Genomic DNA, 17,285 nt, shown 5'->3' on the forward strand with positions numbered 1-17,285 from the left:
GGACAAAGCTCTTACTGTACAAGACAATGATCTTGCCAGTCCTCATGTATTCCTCGGAAACTTGGGTTCTTAGCAAGAAAAATTGCGAACTCTTGGCCGCGTTCGAGAGAAAATCCTCCGAAGAATTTTTGGCCCCCTACATGAGGATGGACGATTCCGTAGCCACAATGACGAAATTTATGAGCGATATCATGACCGTCAGATTGTGGATAATGTCCGGCTCAATAGATTGCATTGGGCGGGCCACTTAATCCGTATGGATGAGGATGATCCCATCGGAAAATCTATACGGGCAATATCTATGGTAGAAAAAGGAGACGAGGCAGATCCTGCCTAAGATGGAGCGATGGCGGACGCCAGACAGCTTTTAGGGATATCGAATTGGTGGACCTCGGCGCAAATCCGGGATGCCTGGAGTTTCTTATTAAGGCAGGCTTAGACCTTTACGGTTTTTTACCAGGGCAGAGGCAAATCGCCAGACGCTGCCTCATCTCTGCCCTGGGAGCAGCGTGACTGAAGCGGCGCGCAGAGGTTGAATGCTCCTACATATAATTCGCAGAACACGACATGATTGCGAATTATATTGAGCATAAATCCGCCCATACCGCCCAAGCTTCGACAGAGCTGAATAAATTTTGTTTAAGGATTGAGGAATCCTAAGTCCGCATCCACTCGATGCCGGACCGGACCAAATGAGCCAAAGTATGTCGTGTTCTGCGAATTATATAAAGGAGCATTCATTTGTTTGCCACTTCGGTCACGCTGCTCCTAGGGCAGAGGTGAGGCAGCGTCAGACGATCTACCTCTGCCCTGGTAAGAAACCGTCAAACGTCTTTTTGAAGTTTCGGAGTGGAGCCCTAAACGGGGGTCTGTGGACCAAAATAAAGGGAGTAAGTTGCTTCCCATTTGGTCCGACATCAACTTTGAGTAGATGCGGCAATCTGCGTTTAATCCTTCCCACATTTACGAATCATTGTAACCACTGACATCTTCCAAGCCTTGAGGAAATAGGCAAGACTTAAAATTGCATTGAATATGTGAATGACGTGAGTTAAGGCGATACCTGGAAGTTCCTTCAACATTTGTCCCATGATTAGGTCACATCCTTTAGCTTTCTTGGAGTTTACTCGTCCTCTAAAGACTTGAGCTACTTGAGCATGGATATTTTTTTGGAGGCCTTCACTCCATCTCCGGCCAGGGCAGGGAGAAATGCCTTTTGCAAGTATTCTGCCTCTTTTCCTGTATCACTTCTGACCCAACTGCCGTCTGCTAACCCCGGTGGCGATTTGCATTGATCAGTACTCGTCAAATTTCTTGTAGCTTTCCACAGTAAAAACCAGTTAATGCGGTAGGCGGTAAACTTCTTAAGTAACCTTGTAACTTCTCCTCACAGTGGTCCTTAAGGGCTTCATGGAGCGATTAACTTGCTGTAGCCAATTGTTTCCTTAGGTCTGAAGATCTGTGAGCCTGCCATTATCTTCTCAACTTACGCTTTTCTTAGACCAGCTACAGTATGCGGTGTACAGTTTCTTGAAAGATTATCGATTCATGGAGGTGCCGCGCGGCCAACGTCATTATTTCATTGAATCTCAACAGGGCTTTGTCTATTTCACCTCTGGTCATTAAGGGAGTTTTGATTTGCAAATGAGAGCTTATATATTTACGAAAATTCAACTAGTTCGTTGATTTGGTTGTTATTTTGTTGTTAATGCTCTTGATATAGGATGTACGCTCGCAATTGTTATAATGATCGGCAAATGGCCTGAAAGCAGCTCATAGCACCAGTTGCTCGTCCGTAACTTTTGGCTCACATTTTTAGTAACTCCAAAATCAGTCAGGTCCGGGAATTTTCGTCGATCTGCTGTCTTGTGTCCCGCCCCACAACTATCTTGTCTTGGGGACGATCAGTGTTGATCCTCAATGAGTCTGCTTACCATTTGCAAGAAATCTGCTCTCCGATGTGTTAAAAAATTCTTCGAATGTCTGAGAACCCAGTTTAAAATTTGGAGAACAATAGATCGCGATCTCACTGGCTCACTCCAGTAATCGGATTGAAGTTGCTAGGAGGTAGTGTTCGCAGTAATCTCCTAGAAGATAATGCTGAATGAGGTATCTGATAAGTGCTTCGGTACCGCCGTGCGCTTCTCCTTTCCGAATGCTTGATGTCGTAGAAGCAATTCTCATCAATTCGAAAATTGTGGCTGTGAGTGTGAGTACCAATTTCCCTTTCAAACAGAAAGTGTCGTTAGCATCCTCCTCATTTTTCTAATAATTAGCTTTTGTGTGAAGATCTCCACAAATGACACAAAAACTGAGCAGATTACAGTATGTTTTTGGGTTATCAAATTCTTGACAATTCTGGCCCTGCACCGGGCCAAGTCTTTCACGCGCCTCTTCTACGATGAAACAAATATTGTATTGATCGTTACCCCCAGGTATCTAATGATCGATTTTGAAACGACATCGGGGTTATAAGCCCGGATTTTAATAGAATTGTCATTGCGATTGATAATAGGGGCCACCCCGTCTTGTCTTCCGCCAGGTCCAGTTTCACCCTTTTGCGCCATGCTTTGATATCATGAATGGTTTCACTTCCATATAGTTCTACGTCCGGGGAGTATTTCGCAACTATTACCACCGCCAGATCACCAGTTCATCATACATCCATTATGCTCCACAGCAGAGACCCTAATACGGAGCCTTGGGGAACAACTGCTATCACAACATATTCCTTCGCCCGTCGTCGGTCTCGTACCAAAGAAGTCTCTCCGAGAGGTAACCCTTGATTATCCGCGCTTAGTAACTAGGGACACTCAGTTTAGTTAGGGTGCCCTTAATCCAACCCCAGCTGGCCGAGTTAAAGGCATTCCTGGCATCCACCGTTACCATCGCGCAGCATTTGCCAGCAGTCAATGCCTCCTGAGCCAGGTCCGCAACCATAGCTATTACACCGACAGTGGACCGTGCTCTGCGAAATCCACATTGCCACTAACTCGACGAACGGAAGCAGCATGTTGTATATCGTCCTCTCCAACATCTTCCCCATAGTGGCTAAAAGACAGGTGGCTTTTAGGAGCTTCGGTAGCAGAACCAACCTCTGTTTTTTCCACTGCGCGGGAAACACTCCTTCGACTATGCACGATTCAAATGTACTTATGAACCATGCGGGCCTGATTTAGCAGCTTTCTTAAGGCTACTTCGAAGATCGCAGTATTCTTTCTCCGACTGCGATGTTCTGACTTCTCTCTTGTTCTTAGAGTTTTTTCGAAAGTGCCATGCAATACTTTGATCTAACACTTCCGTCAGGAAGTAATAAACCTATGAACCTATGATTAAATTCTTTGCCCCTCCCCGTTCTTGCGTGAAATATAAAAAAATGAAACGGAAGTTGATGTATGATTAAAAAGGGTTGTGAACGCTTCACAATTTTGTAAATTTATCTATAAGATTCTAGATCTCACTCACAATTTACAAGAATGCAAAGTTTCCCGCAGACGTCTAGCCCTCCCCTTCCTACTGCGATTAAGGGCCAACACCTACAGTATGATAATGCTAAGTCTGTGGAAAAACCAGTAGCACTACAACCTTCTTTAGGTACTTTATAATTTAAATACATATGCTCGAAAAGAAAATCCACTTCGTAGATAGTTCCAAGATGTAAAGTGCAGCCCTCCCTTCTAAAGTACAATCCGCATCATCGATATCCTCTACATCAACATTCAACCTTCACTCTTCCAGCTGACATAACAAGAAAATTTTCAATTTTCATAGCAATCTAACTTTCATTGTTATTATATTTTCCCATCACATATGTCCATATATTTGGATGTTGGAAACATGCGACAATGTTGACACATCTACAATTCTCGTCGCCTGACCGTATCACGTATAAAAGTACAGCATCCGTCTGGCGGAGTAGCGAAGGATGTTCGGGAAACATCAAATCAAAACTACAGTCGTCCTACTAAAAGGACAACATCCCTACCTCCATATGCAGACATATGTATAGGATGGAAAAATGAAAATCCATCTGGGGTAAATCGAATGATGTAAACATAGTTGGGATGTAGAGCTTACGAATTTCATCAAGTCCTTCCGCAATTTAAATTGGATTGATATCTTAAAGATTTTTTATGTTGAATCAATGTGTGTTGTCCTTGTTTTGAAAATAGAAAAGGGTTTCTTTATGATCTTTTGAAGTTTATGAGAGTGGTAGCGATTTTCCGGCGGGAGATTTTATAACTGGAAAAATTACAATAATAAATGGTTTGTGAAGTTTCGATCAAAGACAGGACTTATTCCATCCATTTAGTTCGCCCTATTTAGGGCTGGTTTAAACGAAATATACTTAGACTTATATGTCATTTCCATTTTCGAAAATCGTTTTATTTAGACAAGAAATATAACTACATACAAATTGATAAAACATAAAGTGAAAAGATCAATCTTACGAACTAAATAAAATATAAATTAACAATATGCCTGCTGAGGGCGCTCGTAGCTATTTGCTAAAAATACGAAAAGCTAAAATAATAATAATTAATAAATCCGAATAGCTCAGTGGTTAGAGCACTGAGTTATAATGCGGAAGGCCGCGGTTCAAATCTCGCGGATACCAGTCGATACCAGTCGACTCCGCTGTGAATGAGTGCCTGAGTCAAATCAGGGTAATAATCTCGGGCGAGCGCAATGCTGACCACATTGCCTCCTGTAGTGTATCGTTACGGTCTTGAATGAAGTGCTCTAACACACTTCAAGGCCCTGATCCAATATGGATTGTTGCGCCAACGATTATTATTACTATATTAATAAATCAATTAGAGCTTATTTTTTTAAAAAATGTTTCTTTAAGAACTAAGACCAGAGGCAGTACTCCCAACAAAATTCTAATGATTGAAGGGCCGTTCCTAACCACCATCTCACAGCCACCAGTAGCTGAATTTCTTCTTTCATCCCGCTTAACATCAGGAACCTCAATAGTCAAGTTCAGTATATGTTCTATATGTCCTGCTCTTGTCAATGACTCGCCTATATGTATATGCACATGATCGAGAACTAAAGCACGTGAGACTTTTCTGCAAACACCCCAATATTTGTTTAGAAGAACTGCGAATCCCAATCACTCTCATCATGCAAAACAGTAGATATCTCCTTTCCAAATCCCTTAGTTTCTATGGTTGACAAGCACTCAAGTTGAAACAGGTAGGATACCCATACGTGAGTACCGATCTATCGAGAATACCCTACAAATCAAATTAGAGAAATGAAAGTTAACTGTGACGATTAAGCAAACATAAACAAAATTAAACAAAAGTAAGAAACCCCCGTAGTGGATACCATCATCGGCTCCTACTACAAAATAACAAGGGTGAGCTCAGGTAAAACATCTTACGGCCCCTTGTTGCACCACAGATTCATCGAGCGTTTCCCACGATACACACACGTGATAGGTTGCAAACCAGCACCGTTATATTACTTGCGACACAGTCCTGGCCATCATCCGTAAGCGTGTTCAGCTCAGTCATCGCGAAACCTCGTGACCAAGAGTCGGTAGGGGCACAAACCGCGGCATCAACAACACCACGCAGCACTACGGCAATAGTTTCAGCACTCGCCAAAGCACTTTTCTTTTGGAATTTATCCTGTGGTTCGGGACGAATTCCAAAAAATGTGTATAAAATTCCCGGAAATAGTTCCTTTGCATAGATAGATAGTATTCCCAGGCTCCATGCATCTCCACCAACTCCGCGAATTCTACCTCAGATCAAAGATGAAATTCCCTCTTGACTGTGTGCTGATATAACTCCACTTCAATTGGAATCACTTGCGTATTTAAATGCAATTATGGCTGTCAGATTGCACCGCCGGAAAATTGTGATTTGAGTAACCGAAGGGATTCACCATGGAAAGTTCGCCTGGAACATTGGTGCAACTCACTAAGGCCGAACATGGAAATGACAGCAGATGGGTGAAGAATAAAGGGCGGACAGTTTACCGGAACTATGCGTTTGTAGTTTGTAGTTGAAATTCTGGACACTGAAGAGGAGGTTCCACAAACTATAATCAGCTCGAAAAACTGGCCATCCCGTTGGTTGGTTGGTCTTGGTCATGTACAGAATTTCTGGCATAAAAAGTTCACCAGTCAGTCATTAGTAGGCCTATGAAATTTACAGCTTTCCTTACTCCGGAGATTACCTAGCTTATCCCTAAAGAGGACACGGGGCGGGATCCCGCAAACGGAAGACTAATTACTTGCTTATCAACTCTCTACAAGCTCATAATGTCCATTATTAGTGGAAGAGTCAATGCGGACCTCGAGACCAATAATATTCTATTCGAGGAGTAGAAGGCCTCTGAATGGCATCAAGGGACTGCAGAGATCAATCCGTTATCGACTCGGTAGTTGTAAGTGAGACAATTAGTGGCACACGGAATCTCTTTAGTTACTATATCGATTACGCACGACCAGCTAATCGATGCCTTACATATGCACTGTATTGGTCTCAAATTATTAAAGGTTTTGGTGATCGTCATGGAAGGGCCTACCACCTTGTCAGTGCGTTCATTTGAGAATACTAACATCTCAGAAGCCATCCGCATACGGAAAACCACCCTCCAGGGGACTCACGCTTTCATGATTACATTTTTGGTTTCATGGCTGGTTGATGATAACCTTAGCAGTCTGTTGAGAACAGTAAACATGTCTACCGTAATATTCTGATGGAAATTTGACTAGACAAGTGTCGAATCCCAGCAATCCGCAAAGGGCATCAAGTGTCGCATGCTGGACATATCATTGGTGACTTTCCTCACCCAAGCTATGACTGCGACAGACTTCCAAAAATGCCTAGCAACCCCATACCCTACTCCTCGATTTGAAACTGTCCGAATTCCTGCGACATGGCGCTAAAATGCTAAAATACTCTCGGGGAAGAATAAAATGAGTACACTGAACATATTCGCGACCCCTTGACTGGTATATATATTCGCAATATTGCCTTGGATTAAGACCGATCTGGAAAACGTCCAGCGGCAGAGATGAACTATTATATCTGTTCGAATTTGGAATGCACCACTGAAATTCTATTTGGAGCGGATGGGCCTTCCTCGTGATATTGTAGGCAGAGGCTGGTTGACGTGGCGGTGAGTCCCTTGCATGTAAGGCAGATTGCCGGCTAACTCTGTAAGGCAGATTGCTGGCTGACTCGCCAGAATTTGAAAGATCCATCTTTCTGAGTGGGGTGAAGTCAGACCAGGTGCAAATTGATGAATTAAAGTCGAGGGCAATGCGCGGTAACCAGGTGAATTGTCTGTATGCTGGGAAGCTCTTTGCTAAGACGGAGGGACTTATGTGTGTCATTCAAGATTGCGTGGTAGCCACCCGGGCTTATAAAAAGCTTATATTGAAAGAGCGGGTGGAGAACGACCAGTACAGAATGTGTAGTTCCACTTTAGAAACGTTGGTGCATGTGCAAGACAAAAACAGGTATGTGTGTGTGTGTGTGTGTATGGTGGGGGAGAAGCTACAGCTTCTGAGCACTCAGGCCGCGTTGGCCCATTGTACTCGCCTCCCCCGTCTAACGGAATATTCCGGATTCGTTAACGTATCGCAGGATTTCCGTTAGTGGATGTGATGCAACCCGTCGCAATTGGAGGACATCGGCACCAAAGATCTGATACCTGATGCGTCCATAGGCGGGGCATTCACATAGGAAATGCTCCGTGGATTCCGCTTCCTCATTACAGGAGGGACACGTATCATCTTCGGTAATTCCTATTCTGAACATATGCCCAGCTAGTGAATTATGGCCTGTCAGAATGCCCACAATACACCTGCAAGTCCTCCTGCTTTTCGACAGGATAAACTTTGCGGTACGTATGTTGGGTTCTGGCAGGAAAAGTTTGGTGTGTCAAGCAGCATTTACGCTCTGCCACCTGTCGTTATGGGAAACTTGTTCCCAGTTTTTGAAAACAGATTTAGCCAATGCTACTGATACCCCAATTGCTGGCTCCGGTCCCGGCACAGGGGAGATTGACCCCACTTTCCCTAAAGCGTCCGAGATATCATTTCCCTCTATGCCGCAGTGACCAGGTACCCAGAGTAGTTCCACCGTATTGAATCTAGACATAGAGTTCAAACGGTTTCTGCATTCCTGAACGATTTTCGAGGTGATCAAAGGACTGCTCAATGCCCTCAGTGCAGCTTGACTGTCACTGCAGATTGCAATGCGCCTGCCCTTCAACCGCTCGTCAATCACCCAGTTTGCCAACCTTAGGATCGCATAAACTTCGGCTTGAAAAACCGTTGCATATTGTCCCAAAGGAAAAGCCCACTTCTCGTTTTTATTCGAGAGGTAGACTCCGGCTCCAGAACCCTCTTCTGTTTTTGAGCCATCGGTGTAGAAGACTTCCGTATATCCCGCCACGCATTCCTCTGGGTTTTCCCAGTCCTCTCTACGCTTCAGGGTAACTTCATATCTTCTACCAAACAGATGTATGGGGACACGAGAATCGGAAGGCATTGTAAGAAGTGGATTCAGTCCTCTCAGTAGCTCTTCCAATGCTCTGTGCCCCCCATATCCGTTGTTTTCCCATAGATCTAATCGAATTAGCCTATGAGCTGCTCTCATTGCAGCGCTTTGAATAAATATATCCAGGGGCTGCAAATTGAGTAATGCATTCAGAGCTGCGCCGGATGTCGTGCTCATGGCACCAGTGATACCCAGGCAAACAGTTCTTTGCAGTGCGTCTAGTTTACGGTGAAAACCTTTTTGTCTCACCTTAACCCACCACACTACGGATGCATATACGAACATCGGCCTAATGATGGCAACGTATATCCACATTACCACATGAGGCCTGAGTCCCCATGTCGAGGCAAAGGTCCGTCTGCACAGCCCATAAGCTGTGAGAGCTCGTTTCATCTTTACCTCTACATGTTTGTTCCAAAGAAGTTTTTTATCTAGAGTGACCCCCAGATATTTCACTTCTTCGGAGAGTTGAAGGGTAGTACCCCTCATCTCAGGGAGACAAAGTCCATCCAGTTTTCTCCTTCGTGTGAATAAAACCATTGTGGTTTTATTTGGATTAACTGACAAACCATGTCTAAGGCACCAGCTGTCTATCAAATCAACGGCACGCTGTATGTTCCTACACACCGTTCCAAGATCCCGATCAACAGCAAGTACAGCCACGTCATCAGCATAAGCTTGAGCGTGTATTGGCAAATTTTGCAGTTCGCAAAGCAGTGAGTCGATCGGCATACTCCACAGAAGTGGCGAAAGCACACCTCCTTGGGGGCAGCCCTTCGTCGCTTCCGTAGTCAGGTAGCGATCGACCCCTACCTCAGCGCACAACAACCTTTGCGTTAGCATAGCATGGATCCACTTAATTAAAGCATCATCAACACCATGCGCTCTGGCGGCATCACAAAGTTTTTGAAAAGGCGCACAGTCAAAAGCCCCTTCAATGTCCACGAACACCCCCATCGCGTACTCACCATTCAAAGTTGCATCCTCTATCTTTGTGACCAAAGAATGAAGAGCAGACTCACAGGACTTTCCACGTTGGTAAGCATGTTGGTTTTCACTAAGTGGGTGTGACCTAAGTGCGTTTCCACGAATATGACGCTCCACCAGTCTCTCCAAACCTTTCAGCAAGAATGAAGTCAGGCTGATCTGTCTGAAGTTCTTTGGATTAGAATAGTCATCTTTCCCAGGTTTCGGTATGAAAACTACCTTAACCTGTTGCCAAGAAGAAGGCACGTAGCCCAGAGCAAGACATCCTCGAAAAATATTTCTTAGAGGTCGCTCTAAATGCTCCATACCCTCCTTTAGCATTGCCGGATAGATGCCATCCATGCCAGGTGCTTTGAAATGTTCAAAGGACAGTATAGCAGCTCTCACCTTTTCATGGGTAACAACCGCTTTCGCAGTGTTCCAGTTCCCCTTGCAACACTTGCGTGTTGAAGGGGTTGCAAGAACCGTCAACTCTCCCCCTACCACTTCTCTCACCCGTTCTCCCGGGTGGTGTACTTCCAGGAGGGTCTGTACTGAGTCCAGTCTGGAGCTCGTGAAAGTACCGTCGGGTTTTCTAAGAGAATCCAACTTGGCCGACTCATCCCTTTTGAGGACTCTGCACAGCCTTGAAGTCTCCCTTTCGCCTTCCAGTTCCTCACAGTACGCTCTAAAGGAGTCTCGTTTCGAGCACCTCACGAGCCTCTTATATTCACGTTGTGAGTTCCTGAAATTTAACCAGTCTTCGTCCTTGTTACTTTTGCAAGCACGATTTAGAAGTCGCCTGGTTGATTTCCTGAGTTTTTGCAGTTCTCGGTTCCACCAAGGAACCGTTTTACCGCTTTGGCCTCGGGAAATAGGACAAGCCTCTTCATAGCACTGTAAAAGTGTGCCGCTCAGAGCTTTCAATTCATCTTCCAGCACCAAAGGAGTCCTTAGTCGCCTAGGGAACTGTACTTTATTGCCAAGAAGTTCATTGAACTTTGCCCAATCCGTTTTCCTAGGGTTCCGCCTTTGTACTGCAGACTGTTCGCCCGCAATAGTCAGATTGAATTCTAGATATCGGTGATCTGACAGTGAGACCTCGTCTAGCACTCGCCAGTGTGTAATCAACTCTAACAATTTTGGGGTACAGATTGTTAGGTCAATCACTTCGCTTCTTCTCGGTCCCACGAACGTAGGGGCGCACCCTACGTTTGCAATCATAAGACCAGCTGAAGTGATGAAATCAAATAGCTTCTCTCCTCTTGGATTGCATTTGCTACTGCCCCAACAAATATGTTGAGCATTCGCATCGCAACCTATTAAGAGTTCGAGACTACTTGATTCTGCTTACGCCACCAGATCCCTAAGTTCTTGCGTCGGTGGAGGATACAAAGAATCATAGGGTAAATAAGCGGAGGCAACTATGATGTTTTTCCTCTCGCCATTTATTTGGTATTGTATGATGACCGTAGCTAAGTCCTGGGAACAATATTGTCTCAGCATAGTTGCCTCTAACCGTCTTGACATCAGGACGCAAGCTCTCGGTCTTATGGATCTTTCGTCGTAGAAGATCCTAGCCCCCTTTACTGATCCAATGCCACAGATTCTGTTAAATCGAACCCACGGTTCTTGCACCAGAAAGATATAGGGGAAATCCTGCAGCTTTGTCATTCTCGCTGCCAACAGGTAGGAGGGAGCTTTGGCATGCTGCAGGTTGATTTGACCAATCTTTATGTTTTTCGACATAAACTTAGTCTATTGTCGCTGACAGAAGAGTCTGGTGCGTCCAGTGTGGATCTTACCGGGGTTTCCAGTTTATCCCCACCTTCCGCCGGAGATTCCGCTCCCTTGTGTCCGATTTCTCTGGACGTTACCGCGCCTAGTGGTACAGCCACGTCCATGTCCTCATTCCCAAGGTGCTTCATCTTCCTTCGCAGTGCTCTCTTCTGCCGTCGGCTTCGGGCCTTTCCAGGTTCACGGTGTCCGGACCGCTTGGATCCATTTCCACACACCGGCGTTAAACCAGTAGCGTCCACGTCACCAGCTTCCCGTTCTTCCGCTCTTCCTGGTAAGGATGAAGGAGAAGGTTCTGACAGGCAGAATTCAGCCGTAGTCGGATTTCCAGTTTCTCCCAATTTGAAAGTTTCCGTACTTTCCTTTCTGGCTAACTTCGCCGTAGGCACCAAGTGCAAACTTTCCACTGAGTCGGAAAGCATGCCTTCTACAGATTGATCTGTAGGCGAATATGAATGTGGTGAGGCCTCCAAAATCCGCGCCTCAGCCGCGACATGATTGCTCATGGTCGCGGGTGGATTCGAAGTCTGTGACTTCTTACCACTTGGAGAGTTTAAATCCATCGTTTCCATATTCATATTTTTGAACACCCTTAGTGTAGTAGTAAACTACTACAGGCTCCCCCACCACGACAAGGTATAATTCTGTATGTAAGATGGTCCATTCAAACCTTGCATACAAGTATGGGTTGATCACGGGAACATGTCCGGTTTACCGGTGTGAGCCGCAGGTAGTAAAGTTCTGCTTACAGCACGTATTGGGACCGGCAAGTTCTAACTGATCGCCACACACCACATAACAAGCCTGACGTACTGTTATTTGACAATAAGGGTCGCTCCGCGTATATTATTCTTGTTATTAATAATAATAATCGTTGGCGCAACAATCCATATTGGATCAGGGCCTTGAAGTGTGTTAGAGCACTTCATTCAAGACCGAAACGGTGCACTACAGTATACTGTAGGAGGCAATGTGGTCAGCATTGTGCTCGCCCGAGATTATTACCCTGATTTGATTCAGGTACTCATTCACAGCTGAGTCGACTGGTATCCGACGTCAAATCACGACACAAATCCCACTGCCACCAGTGAGATTTGAACCGCGACCTTCCGTACGATAGCCTTGTGCTCTAACCACTCAGCTATCCGGACACATTCTTGTTATTATCGCCCATAATAGCAACATTGAACGAAAATACATGGAGAAGAAAGAGACTATAAACTATCTGATCGGAAAGTCAAAGAAATTTTTCATTTAGAGAGGGTGGTTGTAGTTCCCATAATATTGTCAGTTGCAGGTACTTACCCAAATCCATTGTGGCTTCTCTTAAAGGCCGGGGACTTTCACACAGGATGGTTCAAACCATGCGGAAATACATTATTCTGCAAACGCGTTTTATCCTGCCAGGAGTTCTCAACGGATTCTAGCATTAATCAACCATCGGCCGCCACGACCAGAACCTCTACACATTTTTAAATAGGTACGATCGTCCGAACCGAAATGATTGCCTCCTAATGCTAGTATTAGGTAAACTGTGGCATCTACCGAGATTGTGACAACTCGAAATGAAAATACGAAAATAAATACCCCCTCCCCTTAGAGCTCGAAGGGTTGGTTCACAAGAATGACCAAATTTAAAGTTACCGAATTCTGAATAATCTAAAAATAAAATTAAATTCTGGAATTGTAGGGAATGAAACCCATCGAAGCAAATTCGAATCGGAAAAAGATGCGCATCGATACTGAGATTACGAAAATATAACGCCCACCTCTAAGTGTACTTCAAAAGAAATGTATTACGTTTTTTCCAATAGTTCGTCCACGACCGGGCAACTTCCAGTTCACCGCACAAAAATGAGAATGTGCTGCTTGCTCGACTGCTTCGCCTTAACTGGGTTGTTTTCCTGTGATCCTTTCTAAGGAATGTCGCGAGGAGATAAGAACCTGCCCTATCTTGGTCTTGTCACCGAATCCCCAGCTCTCAACACTTGTACTAATTCGTGTTTCATTTAAGCTACGGGCAACTTGCAAATAATGAGAATGATGATAGACAGGCGATGAAATGGCATTCCGGCTTTTTCAATTAAAACGCCATAAGCATGAAAGATTGCATTGGTATGTAGACCGCATTGGTATGTAGACTTTCCATAGCGCATAACCAAAACCTGAACAACTCAGTCTGCACTGCGCAGGCTGCGTGGTCCACTTTCGACTTTTTTTGTAGTTTTTTCAGAGTCCCCTTCCTTTCAGCGTTCACTTTTATCGCAGTCAGCAGCGTTGACTCACACTTGAATCTCTGAATTGTAAGCGTGCAACTTCTGCAATTTATTAAATTTTAAAACCGTTATTTCGTTTTCCAAATTTGTGGCACTACTTTGTTGTCGACAACGTGTTGAGAAATCGCTACCTGAGCTCATACGCGTCTTCTTGAGGTGAGAAATGTCAATATGAGTGAACGTACCATTATAAGAAGACTTGCGGAAAAAAATCTGAGGGTTCTTCGCCCAGCTCGCATCCCTCAACTGCTCCCACAACACCGTAAAAGTAGACTAGCTTTTGCATGAGAAGATGCTGACTAGACTGTGGAGGAATGGAAGGACGTCCTGTTTTCGAATGAAAGCAGAATAGCCTTAAGAAATCCAGATGAACGTCAGCGTGTCTGCAGGCACCTAAATGAAACGTTTGCTTCATGCATCATATACGAAACAGTAGGTTAATAGGGAGATTCCATAATGGTTTCGCGAGGTGTTCCTTATGAGGCTCGTACGGATCTTATTATGTTCGATAGAGGCAGTGTGACTGCTCAAAGATACGTGGAAGATATCTTCAAGACCACACCTTTCCCACCAATCATTGGTGAAAACTTGAGATTCATGCAGACAACGCGCATTGCCATACCACAAATTCCGTCACTAAGTACCTTAATGAGGCTTGGTTTCAAGTTTTACCATGGCCGGCAAGCAGTTCCGGTCTGAACCCAACTGAAAACATTTGGGACAACCTCAAAAGACGTAAAAATATCAGCCTTACGACCTTAGGGCAACTCAATACTGCAGTGATAGAGCAGTGGCCCAATCGGATATCCAAGATATCATAAAAGGATTGCCAAACCGGCTCCAAGAAGTCATAAAGGCTAGAGGCGACCACACCCATCATTAATTAATTTCCTTTGGATTATTTGAGTCAAACAATTCGTATTTATATTCAATCTGATAATACTCTATTCAAGATTTGGTGAATACCCCTCTGGGATTGTTTGAGGCGCCATGAGCCAGCCTGACATGCAAATAACCGGCGCTGACAGCATAATACGGAAACAACCCAATTGCATTGTTATGATCATGGACTTTGAGTCAGACATGCTGAGTGTGGCCCCAATTCCAAACCTACTGCATGAGTATACGTTCCACAAAATAACAATGGTATCAGGACTGATACTCAATACGACCGCATTAACGCAGAAAGTTTTTCCATCGATTTCAAACAGCAAGCATTCTGCCGCCCGGTGACTATTTCTATACTTTAGACAGTGAGAAGCTATGTGGCAATAGCCATAGCGATGACATTGCTGGCACTAAGAAACTTCACTATTCTGCAGGCGTTTGAAGCATACAGCCTGTTAATTCAGAATGCACGGGAGAACTCGTTCCTTCAGCCCTGACTTTCTGGTGCTGAATCTCGATGCAGAGTCAAACTTAGTACCGGAGACTTCGCAGCTACAAGAAAAAGTTGTGAACCCCGTCTCCTTTAGTTGTAAACTTAAGCTACCTAACCTACAACTTATCCAGAATCTCGCTCCATCTCCTTGCATTTTATAGGGGCCTTCTTCATTGTGAAGCCAGAAACCCGGCTTCCTCAACAAACCCTTTGGCTAGCCGCGATCTCCCGGCCCGAAAGTATTTATGGAAGACTCTTTTCGTCCAGTTTTACTCCTAAAATAGCTATTACCAAAGTCAGACGATCACTTTTTTACCTCATTTTCTATCCTATAGTGAACACTTTAATTTTATTCTTATCCATCTCCATATTATTGTTTTTCTGTGCATTGTCAGTTTCCATATTTTTGCTTGCTATATATTTATATCTTTTATACAAAGTAGTAAATTTATTCGGGCCTTTATCGGCCTGGGAGGCCAGTCAGGCCTCTCACCACCGCTTGACGTATCACCACTGTTACCACCGCCACCGGGTTCAATTCCAAAAACGGCTCTAGCTCCGATACTTCATTAGGAGCTTTTTAATGGAATTCAACTCCACCATTCGTTTTCTTACCCGACTTAGAAAACAGCGGCCTTACCCGTAGTACTCAATTTTTCGATAAGTTCTGTTTTTCTTTTTCAAAAGCTAGTCTACCTTTATTTTAAAGTCTTAAACAGTCTTCATTAACTCATCGTTTCTTCTTTCTAAATTGGCGAACTGAAGCCTTCGGACAATAGGCACACGGGCGATCCTAGTGCCCTTCGATCTTAATGTAGGAGAACGGTCAAGTTTCCACTTGCGGCTCACATGCTGCAAAAAGCCAACTAACAACCAAAGAAAGATTTTTACACGACTTTAGAATAAATAAAGCAAAGATGAAATCTAAAAAACAAACAGAAAATAAATTGTTTTCTGAATATATTTCATATACATATCTATTTACATTTTTAGTTGTAATTCACATTGTAGAGACAAATATCGAAATTTTCTGTTTTTCAGTTCTCTATTTATATTGAAAAGAACACTTCAGAACTTTACTTATAATATTATTTATTTAGAACAATTTTATTATTTATCTGCGTTCAGTTCTGTATTTACAAAAAAAACTTAGTCGTATCTACTGTTTATTTCCTAACTTTCTATCAGTGCCTGCTAAATAAAAAATGAGGACCTGCTTGTGAATGTTTAATGTACATTGCAGCAGTAGACCTCATTATTTGATATTTTCCAATATCCACGACACAAAAGCAGATACACGAGTGTACACTGATGGAGCGCCTATAGTTCCACATGGAAAATATCCCCAAGAAACAATTCCAATTACGACCGATTTCTCATTTTCCTTTTGCACAAGCGGTCCACCAGAATCTCCACTACATGCTGAGATACCTCCGGTCAGTGGTCCTGTGCAGACATTAGTTTCTGCAAGCGGGGTAGCTCCAGGTCCTCCCAACGCTTTCTCACATTTACTATAATTAAGAACTGGCACAAGCACTGTCTGCAAATCCATTGGCATTGATTGAAACATCGTATCGGAAGTACTTCCCCATCCAAAAAGTTCTGCAGCTTTCAAAGGAATGGTATCAGGAATTGGCAGATCAACTTTTTGAATAGTTTCACTAAAACTCAACGGTTTATCCAGGAAAACCAGCGCTACATCGTTCGGATTGACACCACCAGCATAATGTTCGTTCTTAGTATACCTGACAGCTGTACGAATTTGTGCATCAGCATCCTTGAGATTATGAAGACCAGCAACAACGTTGAATTCGGGGTAGATCATACAATGTGCCGCTGTTAAGACAATAGAGTCTGCAATAATGGATCCTCCACAGAAATGACGGCCATTTTTCTGCAAGGATACGATGTAGGGGGCAGCATTACGTGGCGCTTCAGTGCCGCCGACTATCCGTCCAGGAAACAGAGATTGTTCAAATAATGGAAGTCCTATATGGACTCTACCTCCAGAAACGATGCTTATTGATATCAAAACTACTACTGTAAATACCTTCATTGTGGCGAATACTAAAAATCTGCAGAAGATGGATTGATATTTATACAAAATTTCATTTTGTTGATAATAGGCAATATCTCCTCTGTATTATCACACCAGCAAAAATGAGCGTGCTGATTTGAAGTATCTACTTGAAATTTGCAGTTCTTAAATTTAGAATTGACCTAGTTAGACAATTATTAAAATCTCGTTATTTATAAACTTTTGGGACAAGGTCAAAATCATTGTTAGATTAGATACTTGAAAATAATCCTATCGATAACTTTGCTATCCACTTC

General features: G+C 43.7%; 1 protein-coding gene across 1 annotated transcript; it reads right to left on the bottom strand.

The window, feature by feature from the left end:
• Window positions 1-16,112: 16,112 nt before the first annotated feature.
• Window positions 16,113-17,007, bottom strand: LOC119646321 (lectizyme-like). Its single transcript, XM_038046745.1, has one exon. It carries the CDS (start codon window positions 17,005-17,007, stop codon window positions 16,207-16,209), a length of 801 nt encoding a protein of 266 aa, XP_037902673.1. The 3' UTR covers window positions 16,113-16,206.
• Window positions 17,008-17,285: the final 278 nt, after the last annotated feature.

This window comes from Hermetia illucens, chromosome 1, assembly GCF_905115235.1.
Source record: "Hermetia illucens chromosome 1, iHerIll2.2.curated.20191125, whole genome shotgun sequence".
NCBI classification, from domain to species: Eukaryota; Metazoa; Arthropoda; class Insecta; order Diptera; family Stratiomyidae; genus Hermetia; species Hermetia illucens.

Excerpts from the sequence above, each read along its gene's own strand:
- LOC119646321 (XM_038046745.1), bottom strand. The coding sequence starts at position 17,007 with ATGAAGGTATTTACAGTAGTAGTTTTGATATCAATAAGCATCGTTTCT.